Source organism: Phalaenopsis equestris, unplaced genomic scaffold (assembly GCF_001263595.1).
Source record: "Phalaenopsis equestris unplaced genomic scaffold, ASM126359v1 Scaffold000050, whole genome shotgun sequence".
Taxonomy (NCBI): Eukaryota; Viridiplantae; Streptophyta; class Magnoliopsida; order Asparagales; family Orchidaceae; genus Phalaenopsis; species Phalaenopsis equestris.
In genome coordinates, this window is record NW_018164492.1 from 583,257 (window position 1) to 598,068 (window position 14,812).

The following is a 14,812-nucleotide window of genomic DNA, read 5'->3' on the forward strand; positions in this document are numbered from 1 at the left end:
GAGCCGAACACGAGCCGAACACGAACACGAATATTTAAATCGAGCCGAACACGAACACACTGTTCACGAGCCGATTTCGAACACGAGCCGATTTCGAACACGAGCTATTTCGAACGAGCCGAACATGAACCAAGCCTGAGCTCGCTTAAGCTCGGCTCGTTTACAGCCCTATGTCCAAGAAGAGTAATGATCCTACCCAACACCTTTGAAATGGTTTAAATTGATTTTGGTTTAAGTTGAATCGACGAAGTGGGTACCATTGATGTAGATTGTACATTCTTGTTTGAAAATAACCGATACTTGACTCAATTATATTTCAATATATAAAAAACTATATGATACCACCAATGGACATTTTGTTACCAATGTTATCTGGTAAAGCTTGGTGTGACATTCTGTTTCAAAGGATATCAACCTTAACAAGGGCATCGAAATTGGATTTGGAATATGAGGATTGGTTTGTATGGCTCTAACAGTTTTAGTAGTTTGAAGATATGCTCCATGACCACTAGGGACAAGCTTTGCTCTCCCAAATGTCGCACACTTGCTGCCATGAACATAACTTGTGGCAACATTTTTTTTTTGGAGGCATTCTTTACTAATAAAACAAGTCATATTGATTAAATAGGTCAAATAATAAGTACAACTTTTTGTTAGTTTGGAAAATATTAAAACATTAACCATCTAATTTAATATAAGAAACCAAGTTAAATGATGCCTTGATTTGATACCATATGTACGCCTAAAGTATTGAAGGTGATACATCCCCATAATAAGCTCTGTAATTAAGGAAATCAACCACTTCCCTCATGTATTAACTCGATTCTTAAGGCTAAACAAAAGGATTCTATAATACAAGTAATGCATTGGTATTGAATAATATTAAAAGGGAAATCAACATAAAGTTATTATTCATTGAAAAGAAAGGGCAAAAAAGTTGTAGTACAAGAACTAAATGAAGAACATAATACTTACACACTCATAACACAAACTCGATATTACCATGTTACTACTGATGCTTTCGTATTTTTTATTCAATGGTTGGAAGAAGTAGAATGTCATAATAATTGTAGTTGGCTGCCTTACCTGAAAGGTTCTGAGTGGGTCAGTCAATATAGCTATTTTAGGGGTGAGATGATTATCTTTGTTCTTTCTAGATTAACGTCAACTAATTAACTTGTCTTTAACCAAACTTATATAACATTTTGAATGGCATGTTTGGAGGATTTATTATATAAAACTTTGTGGAGCTTTTGTAAGCTTAAATATTTTTTATTGTTTACGAATTGCGTGAATCAACTTATAGTGGCTTTTGTTAGTTTAAATATTTTTTATTGTTTACTAATTGTGTGAATGAACTTATAATAAATTTAAGGTTTAGTTCTTACTGTAACTTTTTTCTATTAGGTTTTTAGCCTAACCCAAACCCCTACTAAATTGGGGAATTTCTAGAAGAAAACTTATTTGGGCAAAGTTTAGTTTGGTCAGTAGATCTTCATTTTGTTGCCTGCTTGGTGAATTTTTGATTAGATGGGCTCATGTACAAGTATACTAATACTATGCTTCATCAACGATTATTTAGACACTGGCTTTGATATTTTATTGATCATTTATGTCAATGGAAATCTTGTTTTTCTCATGAATTGATCTACCACACTTTATTTCTTATTTTCAATGTCTGCATCTTAGAAGCACAATTATTTGAGAACATCTTTTAGACCAGTCATCCTTGCTGACACTCTACTTCTAATGTTCCTTTGTTGAAAGCCTATACTAGAATTTTATTAATAGTAGAAGTTTATCATTTGGGTTAGAACTGATGGCCTTTCTATCCTATGGCTTTTCTACAGAAGGCAAAATCAGTAACCAGAAAGATGAACTTCTAATTGTTAATTAGTGTGCTTTCTTTAGTGGCTTTTTAATTAATAATTGAATATTAAATTGTTAGTGAAAGAAATAAAATATTTAAGAACTTATATTCTCCGTCCAACCGTTTGTTCTTGTATTAGGTAATTATAAGCTCCAGGCCAAGTCATGACCAGTGATATCAGAGCAATGTTTAGATTAAATAGCATGAATGTTAATGAAAGAGTTATTATGATGATTGAATTAAGTTATGAAGGATATAAATTAAAATTTTAACTTAGTCTATTTAAATTGTGTTACTTTTATTTTAAAATTATGGATAATTAAGAGTATGAGATCATGGATGATATTGTAAAAAACTGACATTCTCTAGAATATTACTATCAATACTGATACATTTGTTGAACTGATGACTATTGTGATGAAACTGATTCAAAATTCTCAGTCCCAAATTTGTAGCAGTGGAGGAGCACAAATAAATAAATACTTAAACACTATTTCATGATATGAGACCATCATTATTTTCAGGAGCAGGTAGACCTCAGTAGAAGCTAAAAATTGGTTGATGAGGGTGTAGAAAATTATAAACGGTAGTAGGGAAGTTACACTTGTTACATTTGCTGCCGAGGGGGAAGCGAAGAGATGGTGGCAATGGCAATTACATGAGAAGTTTGTTGATCGACTTAGACACTTTGTACAATAGGATGAATTTATTAGAACTTTCATAGATTAGTTTGTACCATTGTCAGCTAGAAGACAGATGAATGATAAATTTATTAGGTTAGTTTAGGAAGATCGATCGATCATATAGTAAAAAGAAAAATTTACTATGCTGTCGAGAAATACACCACAACTTGTTTCAAATGCATAGGAGGAATGCCACAGATTTCTTATAGGATTAAATGATTCAATCAAAAAACCATGAATGTCACTTGAGATTGAAGACATTCTGCTCTAGTGGAGAGGGTTAGGTGGGCGAAAATTGATTCTAGTAGACTGTAGGGAATTGCACGAGAGGAAGATCTTAGAAGAAATGAAACCAACCGTTCATTTTGGAGGGTCTAATGGGAAGAAAATAAAATCATATGCAGATGGAGTTAATAGCCAAGCTGATAGCAACACTATAAATCCTTGTGATAAATGTGGGAGATTGCATTGTGGTGAATGTTGATTTATTTTTAAAGTATGTTACTTATGCAAATAACATTGACATCATATTAGAAACTGTCTTAATTTTTCTCAATGATCCACATAAAAAAACTAACTCAGGAGGGGTTTAACCTAGAAGAATTTTCAAGAGGGATATATTTTTAGAAGTGGTCAACAGAGTATGACAGAAGCTGATAGAGTGCTTACAAGAGCAACCAAGGCAAAACATTTGACTAAGAGTCTATTCCTTAACTCATCAGGATCCTGAAAAACCTGTTGCTACTCATGCAAATGCTAGTCGAGTATGTGGACTAACTAGACATATGAATTTCACGATGGTTACCTTGTATTGAGCTTTTCCATGTACTTTGATTTTAGAAGTTGAGTGTTGTTTTAGTTATGTTGTACTACTTTGGATATGGTGTTAGTTTTTATATTTTAGATGTTTGGGGATTTTTTTTGTTAAATTAGCATATCTTATTTGTTGGATTTATCGTATCTGTTTTTGTTATCACTTGAAAGAGTTAAACTTTAGTTTTGTTTAATTTGCATAATGATTAGCTGGTGTGAAGTTCAGGAATTCCGAGCATAAAATTTTTATAGAGGGAAAATTGTAATAACCTATTTCTAAATTTTAATTAACATAAACAAATTAAAATATATGCATTGTTCGAAGGAGCTGAGGTGCTTGCGGGAAATAAATGAAGAATTTATACCTCATTTTCTGTCAACAGAACTGAGCAAGAGTAACATAGAGTGTGAAAGCGGGAGAAAGAGCGTGAAGGAGTCATGCCCTAACCAAGCAAAGAGGAAGAATGAATAAAGAGGAGGCTTACACCAAGCAAAGAGGAAGAATGAATAAAGAGGAGGCTTACACGTGGTTAGGGCAAGAAGTCGACAACATTGTTTACGGCTCTATGTGCTGACTCAACATCGTCGAAGGGGAAGAAGGGTAGAGCAATCGAAAGAAGCATAACACTTTTGTGCAAGAGTAATTGTGCAGTAGCCAAACGAAGGAGAGAAGTCATGCGTGTTCTGTACGAAGTAAGACGACATTGCGAGCCTTGCTCTTCATGTTCGAGCGATGCCATGAGCAGGAGAGTAAGGAGATCAGGCCTGGTGTGCGAGACGATGCTGTCGTGCAAAGCCAAAGGAGGGAAATTGTGTACAGGAAGAAGAATTAAGAGGTGTATCATGTGTGTCTTGGACTGTATTGTGTGTGTCTTGGACTGTAGTCGAAGTTGAAGGAGAGTTTACCTTGCGTGTGAAGAAGTGTAGATGATGGGTCCTTTTGCTAGTAGTGAGTTCGACTCCGAGGGGTGAAGCAAGGGAGGATTCGAGTGTGAACCATGTCATCTCGAGCAAGGAGGCTTGCGTGCGTGATTTGTGGAGGCAACTGGATGGAACCGTGCTAAAGCCTAAGGTATGATTAAGATTAATGTGTTGTATTTTATTTATATTAATTAATTATTTGAAAATACATTAAATATTAATATTAAATTTAATTTAATCAGAAAATTTTAGTTTGAGGAGCATTCAAATTGAAGAGAGAAGAAGAAATTGCGACGCCATTAAAATTAAATGTTTAATTGAAAGTATTCATAGTCAAATATATAATGATATAAATGTTAATATAAGTTTTATTGCCTAATAACGTCAGAATCTGAGGTGAAAAAAAATATTCGGATACAAAAATATGACGTAGCCACATTATCAAGTCAGGGTTTACTGTTTAAGTTACAAGCAATTTCTTTAAATTAAGATTGATAAATATGAATATTGAGTTTTACCAAATTATATCAGATTTTGGCAAGTTTAAGTTATTGAGTTGAAAGATTACTAAAAGTAAAAAGGTTAAAGATTAAGGTGATTAATTATGCTTTTAAGTTACTGTAATATTTCTTACTTTTAACTATATTCTTGCTTCTTTTTTGTCACTATTATGTCAATGAAATTAAATTATATCTCATTATTTATATCGTTTTTCATGACATGTGTATGTTACAGACTGTCACAACTAAATAGTTGCATGATAGTTTGTTTTAAGAATATATCGAATTATTGCATGACCTTTAGAGTTATATTAAAGGTGCATTTATCATATTATCACTTAATCTTATATTCTAGTAAAGTTGCATTATTTTTTGTAGATAAATACAAGTTGTCTCATTTGAAACAATGTATGCCTTGAGGAATGAAATGAAAATATTGTGTGTATGAATGTTTGCATATATGCTTGGAAGAGGAGTTTATCCTCTTATGGTACCAAGGGAATGCCAATGTATACACACGTGTATATGTTATTTTATCGTCACAAACAATTGTGATGTCTAGATCGCTAACTGCTGTGTTGATGAGAGAATATTAGTCAGACACGAGTAGCCACTTTCCTATCTCATACAATCGTGTAATTTTGATAGTGTTCCTGAGATGAATGTGAAACTTAAGGGTATGAAATAAAAGTAAATTTAAAAAAAAAAATAAACTTTAAAGAGTAAAGTTAAAGCTAATGCATATCGATGTTTATGTTATTTTCATTAAGTATAAATGTCATGAAAACATACATTAGTTTATTATATGATTTTTTGTATTAAAATATGAAATATCAACATGCATATTATGTTTTTTTTTGTTATTATAGCTTATAAGTGTGATTGTTTCACGAGTTATCTCTGGTAATTCATTATGTTGTTTTAATCTTTTTTTCAGGTTTTAAGCTTTTGAATAAACTGAATACTAAAAGAGTAATGTGTACAAAAGACAAGATTTGCAACTAGAAATGTAAAATTTTAATTGTTAATTAAAGTGCTTTCTTTAGTGGCTCTTTTAATTTATATTTTGATATTAAACTATTATTGATAGAAATAGAATAATGGAAAATTAATTGTATTATCCTACTATCTGTTCCCGTTTTAGTTAATTCCAAGCTTGGGTCGGGTTATAACATCCTCCTACTAAAATGGTGAAGTACTCACTTCAAGAAGGCTCCTTTGGGAATCTGTGAAGAGGGTGAGACTAAAACAAACTAAGGGACTGTTTTGTTTACTCAAAAAGTAGTGCAATATAAAATGAATGTTATATAAAATTTATATTTTCTATGTGAAATTTTTTAGAGTTGTTTGGTTCACTGTAAAATAAATGTTGGATTTTAATTTTTTTTATTTGATTTGAAGTAGATTGAAAACAATGTATTTCAAAATATATAAGGTATTATTGTCAGGTGAAAGACGACATCCAACAACGTTGACCTACAATTGACGTCGGCGATTGATGCCAGGCAGTGATGTCGGTTGGCATGAGGTGGCTATTGTCAGTAGGCGGAGAATGACTGCAGTGACAAACAGACAATGATGGCAGTTACAGGTAAACATGTAGTGGAGGCTGCGACGAGTGCTAGCTGTGGTGGGCTACATCTGGCAGCGGCGACCAACAAGTGATGCTGGCTAATCGAGTGTGATGATAGACGATGGTTGTGGCGGGTAGCCAGCAATGGTGGGCGGTGGCGGCTATAGCAAGCTAGCAGTGGGGGTGGTAGATTACGGTGTGTTGCAGCGAGTGGAGGTCGCAGTAGCGATGGAGGCGATGGTGAACAGTGACTTGTAGCAAGCAAGGGGGATGGCTGGGGGAGACTGGCGGCCGCTGGCTGCGAGTAGATAGAGGGCAGGCAGCGAGTGGTTGCTGGCAACGACGATGACTGCCCCCCCCCCCCCCCCCAGCCGATAGGTAGCTTCTTGTCGGCTTGTTGGTGGCGAGCTGCTGCTGTTGATAGCATTTTATATTATTGAACGGTGTAAATCTCAAATTTGGCGGTCGAATTCTAAATTCAACAAAAATGAACTAAGTTATAAACTTCAAATTTATTCATACTTTATATTGTATTTTTAATTATTCGTACAAAATATTTAATTTTTTAAAATCCCTGCAAAAGTTACAACACTATAATTTCTCTCAATCAAACAATTCCTTGGTGAACTAACACATGAGCAAGGAAGCCATAGTAGAAACAACTGTATGTAAATTAAATGGGTTATGAAAAAGGAGAGTTGAGCACATTCCATCTTGTAATAACTTGAGAATGTTAAACAAAATTATTCTATAATACAAGTAGTGTATTAAATAAGATGTTAATATAAAGGGGGATCAACATAATGTTGTATTCATTTAAATAATGGATTATAAAGTTGCAACACAAAAACGAAAGATCATAATACATGCATATCCATAACACAATTTTGAATCATCATTTCCTTTGATATTAATATGTTACTATGGATGCATTTTTATTTTTATCTGCCAGTTTGAAGAGATGGAACCTCAAAATAATTGGAGTTGGATGCCCTACCAACAAGAATCTAATTGATTTAATCAGGTTGTCTTTGGGATGCAGACGATTACCTAGCTAATCAAGATATTACTAAATTTTAGGATTTCGAGGGAGTTTTGTTAAACTTAAATATTTTGTTATTGTTTACCAAGTGTGAGATTCAACCTCTAGAAAATTTAAGGTTTAGCTCTTGCTAGAACTCTGTGTTTTAATCTCACACAAAACTCTATAAATTTAGAGATTTTCTTGGTCAAGTTTTTTCTTTGGGAAGAGTTGGTTTTGTTGCTAGACCTTCATTTTATTGCGCAGTTGCTTGTAATCATTGATAACTAATTGGATTTATGTCCAACTTCCTTGATGATATGTTTTGTCAACAACCGGTTAGATGTTGGCACTAATATTTTGTTGGATCATTTATGTTGACAAAACACTTGTTTTCCTAATGTGATGATTTATCTCATTGATTTCTTGTTATCAATGTTTGCATCTTCGAAACTCAATTGCTTGAGCACAATTTTTAGATTAGCCTTCCTCGCTATAGCTCACATTGTTATTGTCCTATTCTTCTAATGTTCTTTTGGTGAAATCCTATACTTAAATTTTATTAATAGTAGAAGCTTATCATGCGGGTTAGATCTCGTGATTTTTTAATCGGGGGTTTCCATGCAATTATTTTTAACTCTTTTAATTTGTGTTTTAACATTATTGTGCTAAGACAACCAATTCTTTGTTTCATATAGGAATTTATTTATTTTTTGTAACATACAACAGTTTTAAAACATTTATGATAATAAATATCACTCTTCAACAAGTGATTGCAATATTTGACAATCATTCGAGTGTAGAGACTTGAAGATCTTCTAATTGGATGCTTTGAACAATAAAGTATTTTCAATGGTTGGACATCATCAACTAGTTTTTTTTTTCTAATGGAAAATAGGAACATACCCAATTTATTTTTGGAGGATCTATGTTTACCTCTATTAACCAACAATTTGCAAGCGAGCACCCAAACTTTCTCCTATATATTAGCGCAGGGAAGAACCCAATAAAGAAGCCACAGTCTAAACGATGAGATGTAGTTAGTTTTATATTAAAAAATGTAATGCTCTAGTGTATGTAAGATTTAGTTAGTTTTTTTTTTTCAATTGGATAATTTTTCTTAAAAATGATATATATATTTTTTATCTTAGATTCATACTGAAGAGGAACAGGTTGGAGCACAATGGATTGAATGATGCAGTGTATGTAAGTTATAATACCAGATTGAGGAAGAGAAGTATAACTAGAAAACAAGACTTCAATCCAATATTAGTTAATGACAAACTTTGATGATGAGTGAATTGTTGAGAAAGAAAATTCTGTGCTTCTACCTGAATTTTCTTGGGTAAATGAACATGTATTTGATATTGATGTAATAAAAAATGTGCCCATAACTAAAGCAAATGAAGAATCACAAAATCTTACACAAGGAAGAAATGGTGTTTTTATAACATATTCCCATTAAAAATAGAAGCTGAATGAAAAAATAAGTTTCTTATTTACGTTTAGTTGTTCTTTACATAATTATGATTAGAAAAAAGATTCTAAGTATTTATGAATATGATTTTGTTTATTTTTATAGTTTAAGACAACAATGATGACGAGAAATAAATTGTGAATGCACCTGAGACCGAGTATGATGATGATTTTAATGAAGTGAACAATGAATATAGACAACATGAAGGACCTAGTTGTGATTTGTACACAACTATTGGTGAGGAAAAAGAAGATTTCGAAGATGAACTTGAAGAATGAATAATATTCAATGATTGATATCAATTGAGCTCAACTAGTTAATTTTTTTGGCTCAAACATGTTTGCTTGTTTTTATATATTTGTACTTTTTGTGATGGGTTTATGCTAATATATTGAAGATTTTTGAGTCCTAGAAGACTTGTTTTGAAATTGAGCGAGTCTAAATTTTTATTTTTATCTCTTATTAATTATATGCTCTATACTTCTTTTATACCGTGGGGCTTACACCTCTCCCTGCAACAGCTAAAACACCCTGTCTAATGCCCCAACTTTTTAAAACATTGTTTATGCAGTCTTTTTTTTCTATTTAGGCTGAGATGCAAGTGGTAACATGATCCAATTCAATGATTTGGATTTTTAAGAAATCCCCTTTACTATGAGGATCCCCAAGCCACAACAAGATGAACCAATATAGTATTATAGTTTATATATGAATATAGCCATTTCCCTTAAGATTGCTTCCCAGACAAGGAGGAATCAAATGTCTCATTTCTTTTGGACTTCATGAGCAGAGCCGCTTTCAATAACGCCATTGGTGGAAGGAAGATAGAAGCCTTCAGATGAGCCTTTTCATGGAGCAATCCCCAAGATGGCATAAGATTTATAGATTGGATCTCCTCTTAATGTATCAGAAGGCGAACCTCAAAAGAGTTTTTTCATTGCACTATAAAAAGTCCCAAAAGGCACTTGATCTGTATCAATTGGAATATTAAGGAGGTTTGTTGTTGAATAAACTTTGGATGGCACCCTCAAAACTCTTGGGGGGCATTCAAAGCATATAGATGCTGGTCAGTTTTTTTTTTTTTTTTTTTGCCCTTCATTATAACTTGCACCAAGATTTCTTCTTGGAGGGGCCAACGATGCGTCTCTTCCAATCATATTTGAGTTAACATTCCAACGCTCAAATGATTTTCACACCTTATAACAGTTTCAATCTTTACAGCCAAAAAGTTGCAATGCAATTCTTACAATCATACTCATGTATGACTCAGCAAAATGACTCTTAACTTAGGAATTTTAACATAAAAGTAGAAAATAAACTCTTTGTTCCTATCATCGAGCCAACTCTCTGATGCCCATTTTCAGTTCATTCTTTTTCAACACAACCTGAGCTTCTATCAAGACATATGCCCATTTTCAGTTCATTCTTTTTCAACACAACCTAAGCTTCTATCAAGACATACACCACAGGGAAAAAAATACCTACACATGAAGAAGTAATTTTCCAAGGGAAAATAATATGTTTTATATACATTATAATTTCATTCGAGACCAAATGCTTCATCAATAGAAGTTCGGAATTTTTGAAAGCGGAAATATTGCATGAAGAAACCTCTTTGCTCTTTTGCTCCTTTTTCATTGCGAACCATTCCTTCTGTACCCTCGATGTGTTCTTTTCAGTTAGCTTTGTTCTTCTTTCCTTTGGGGAGCTTCATCATCTGTTTCTGTAGCTTTGATGCTCAGTCATCCTTTAAACTATACAGTCACTTCTTCTATGAGTCTAGCTTTGCTTATTATGTCAGGTTCTATTGAAACGGTTCAAGCATCAGTAGATTCTTCATTAATATAAGGCTAGATTTGGTTAGGGTAAAATTTTCCTAATATTGTTTGTTCAGGTTATGGATTCAAAACATAAATATTTGCATTTCATGTGCATGACAGTGGAAATCATAGTTATTTTTTTATCTATCTTGCATTGTCTGTGTTATCATGATCAATTTTTGTATCTTTCAGTGCGCCATTATTGGGGCCTAAATTCTATTGAACATGCTAGATTATAGCATCACAATAAGAATAAAAGGTTCTGCTTTAGCTTGCGCGCTCATTTTTTTTTTAAAATTGTTTTGGAATAATCTTGGAATGATTTTACTATTGTCCGAGTCATTGTTGTATTTGTAGGCTGGACCTGCTGCCGCTCTACTTAAAGCTGAAGTGCCATGGTCTGTACGTAGGGGCAATCTCTCAGAGAGCGATCGAGTTCTTAAAACAGTGAAGGGGTAAATTTTCATCAGTCGATATTTCCTTATAACATTTACTTTACGGAAAACCATCTTTTATTTAGTAATTTGGCTTATTTAGTAATTTCTCTATCTGTATGTTAAGGCCGGTGAAAAATTTTGTAAAAATTAAAGATACAATATTGAACATATCTTCAAACTAATATTTCTGTTTCTATTTTTCCTTGATGTCCAGTATTTTGAATAAGCTGACTCCAGAAAAATTTGATGTTCTCAAGGGTCAGCTGATTGATGCAGGAATAACCACTCAAGAAATTTTAAAGGTTCTTGTGCTCTCCGTAGAAGAGAAAAAGTTTTTTTTTTACAGTTTTTCTTTTCTAGATTTTGAGCTCAAAGTTTTCAATAATAACAATAATTTTGCAGGGTGTGATTTCTCTAATATTTGATAAAGCAGTTTTGGAACCTACCTTCTGTCCGATGTATGCTCAGCTTTGCTCCGAGCTCAACGAAGGAATCCCTCCATTCCCTTCTGAAGAACCAGATGGGAAGGAGATTACTTTCAAGCGTATATTGTTGAATATATGTCAGGAGGCATTTGAAGGTGCGGATCATCTTAGGTCTGATATCAGCAAGTTAACTGGTCCAGATCAGGAAATGGAACGCAGAGATAAAGAGAGAATGGTTAAGCTTAGAACTCTCGGTAACATTCGTTTGATTGGTGAACTTTTGAAGCAAAGGATGGTGCCAGCGAAAATTGTTCATCATATCGTTCAGGTTCTCATATAAATCAGTATCATATTATTCTCCATTTAATTCTTTAAGATGAATTTTCTGATTACTGGTTCAGGTTCTCATATAAATCAGTATCATATTATTCGCAAGTATCATTTAATTCTTTAAGATGAATTTTCTGATTACTGATATTCTGAGCAGGAAATCCTGGGGCCAGATGTTAAAGCTTGTCCTGCTGAGGAAAATGTTGAGGCTATCTGCCAATTTTTTAACACCATTGGCAAGCAGTTGGATGAAAACCCCAAATCACGACGTGTTAATGATGTTTATTTTAACCGGTTGAAGGAGCTAACGACCAATCCCCAGCTGGCTCCACGCCTTAGGTTTATGGTCCGTGACGTGCTTGATCTTCGTGCTCATAATTGGGTTCCTCGTCGTGAGGAGGTGGGACTTCATTACATATGTTAATTTTTGTTGGTCGATATCCAGCATATTCTCATGTTATTTTTGAGTCAACTCATGTAAAGAGGAAAATTTATTGTGTGTTGTGGTTAGAGGAGAAGTTGAAGGTTTTGGCTCATTGTCCTCTTGAGTAAATTGCCAAAATAGTCCCTTGATTGTTCACATGGGGCTGCCGTTTGTCCTAGAGTCTATAAAAGTGTCAAATTAGTCCACAGAGTCTTTAAGTTGGGCTGAAATAGTTTGCAAACTAAATTGAGTGTCAAATTATTTCTGCCCATATTAGTCCCCAGAGCACAACATAGCCCATATTAGTCTCCAGAGTCTATAAAGTGTCCAATTAATCCCCAGAGCTTAGGATTTATGACTATTTAAGTGTCAAATTATTTCTGCCTATATTAATATAGTTTGTAAACTAAATTGACACTTTAATAGACTATGAGACTGAAATGACTCCCTTGCAAAGTGTCAGGAGACTATTTGATAATTTTGTCTTGTTTCCTCTTTATACTTTTTTTTTTGTGTTTTTTTTTTTCTTGACTTGGTGATGCCTATGCCGTGCATCTTATTTACTTTCTTTTGGTTGGGCAGGTGAAAGCAAAAACCATCTCTGAGATCCACTCTGAGGCAGAGAAGACTCTCGGATTGCGTCCTGGAACAACAGCTAACATGAGAAATGGCCGTGGTGCCGGCGGTTTGGGAGGCGGTATGAATTCCGGAGGATTATCCCTAAAGCCTCCGGGAGCCGGAGGCATGATGATGCCTGGAATGCCTGGAGCCAAAAAGATGCCGGGGATGCCAGGCATGCCAGGGATGGATGGTGATAATTGGGAAGTCGTTCCTCGTTCTTCCAAATCCACGCTGAAAGCACAACATAGCCCTCTCATTAGCAAACCGTCACCCATAAATCCTAAGCTGCTACCTCAGGGTAGCGGCGGCCTATTAGCCGGAAGGTCAAGCGCACTATTGCAAGGCGTTAATCAGCCATCTCGAGCCCCTATCATTTCCGGAACCACCGATTCTTTTCCTCCGAATGTCGGCTTAGCGAAACCTTTCGGTACCACGCCTCCTACCGCTCAACCTGCAGAGAAGCAAACGACGGGACGACTGAACCCTGACGTTTTGAAGAAGAAAACAATCGCCCTCTTGGAGGAGTATTTCCATGTCCGCATCCTTGACGAGGCTGTAAAGTGTGTTGAGGAGCTTAAGAGTCCTCAATATCACCCAGAAATCGTCAAGGAAGCCATCAACCATGCCCTTGACAAGGGCCCATCTCACCTCGATCCTCTCGTCAGGCTTCTTGAGTACTTGCTCGCGAAGAAAGTGTTCACGCCGCGGGATTTGGGCACGGGTGCATTGCTTTATGGGTCAATGCTGGATGATATTAGCATCGACCTTCCCAGAGCACCAACTCTCTTTGGTGAGGTGATTGGAAAACTTATTTTGGTTAATGGACTGAGCTTCAATGTTGTGGCAGAGATCTTAAAGAAGGTGGAGGATGATAGGTCCCAGTCTGCCATTTTTGAAGCTGTGATGAAATGCGTGGAGGGAAGCCCAGCGGGTCAGAAGGTATTAGCTGATAATGCAGATGATATAAAGACTTGCAGGAGCTTGCTTCCTTAAAACTCTAACCTTGCTGGTGGGGTTTACCTGTTTCATCTGTCTTATTTTTCTTTATCAAACTTATATTGCTTGATACATTTTCTTTCTTCTATTTATTTTTTGCATTGGTTTTTTTTTTCTCTTTTTCTTAAACTGCGTTGACAATCTTATGAGCTGTTTGAAGCTTTCTAAATTTGAATGAGTTGTATATTTATGCGAGCGACATTTTTGTTAGTGATTCAAGTTGGAAAAAGAAAAAAAAAGAGCCATGGATTTTTGGCCAAGGAATCAGCTATAGCTTAGTTTCAAGTCCATCTCCTGAATTATATTTTGATGACAAATGTTTTGAAATATGTTGCTTCATCTAATTGATATGCCACATGATTCTTTTGCATTCACATGTCTTAACATCGAAATTTTAGTTTTTACATTTGTTAACACTTCAATTTTTAATGTTGCATCAAAATATCACTGTTATTGACTTGAAAGTGAAATATATATTGTCGAGCATAAGTGATGTATGGATGTAAAAAACTATAGTTTGTTTTAGGTGAAGTATTTGCGTACGGAAAGTGTACGCACATTTACATATATTTTAGGTTATTCTGAGGGTACAACTATGTTACACTTAGGTTACAGGAAGAATTATAAGAGGGTACAACTCTGCGTACACTTGCTGTACACAAATATTTCTCTTGTTTTAGACATGAATCATTTGGTAGGCATGTAAAATTTACATTAGAGAATTGTAGTTGCATGATGTAATTCATAATTCTTACTCTTGAATTTATTCTCCATATCTATTCTCCATTTATTACAAATATAAATCTTAATAGTCAATGTGTAGCATATTTGATTTCCTTAACTTAGGGAGCTCAAGAATTGGGCAATTATAAAATAACAGGGTATTTATGTACATACCACA

At 34.6% G+C, this 14,812-nt stretch overlaps 1 protein-coding gene across 1 annotated transcript in view; it reads left to right on the forward strand.

Moving 5' to 3' along the window:
• LOC110019121 (eukaryotic translation initiation factor) overlaps positions 1–14,172 on the forward strand; it is an 18,713-nt gene extending 4,541 nt beyond the window's left edge. The window contains exons 5-9 of the mRNA XM_020716696.1: positions 11,036–11,133; positions 11,330–11,417; positions 11,518–11,868; positions 12,028–12,270; positions 12,877–14,172. Of these exons, the coding sequence (XP_020572355.1) occupies positions 11,036–11,133; positions 11,330–11,417; positions 11,518–11,868; positions 12,028–12,270; positions 12,877–13,908 (1,812 nt within the window). The 3' untranslated portion in view covers positions 13,909–14,172. The remainder of the gene's footprint in view (positions 1–11,035; positions 11,134–11,329; positions 11,418–11,517; positions 11,869–12,027; positions 12,271–12,876) is intronic.
• Positions 14,173–14,812: the final 640 nt, after the last annotated feature.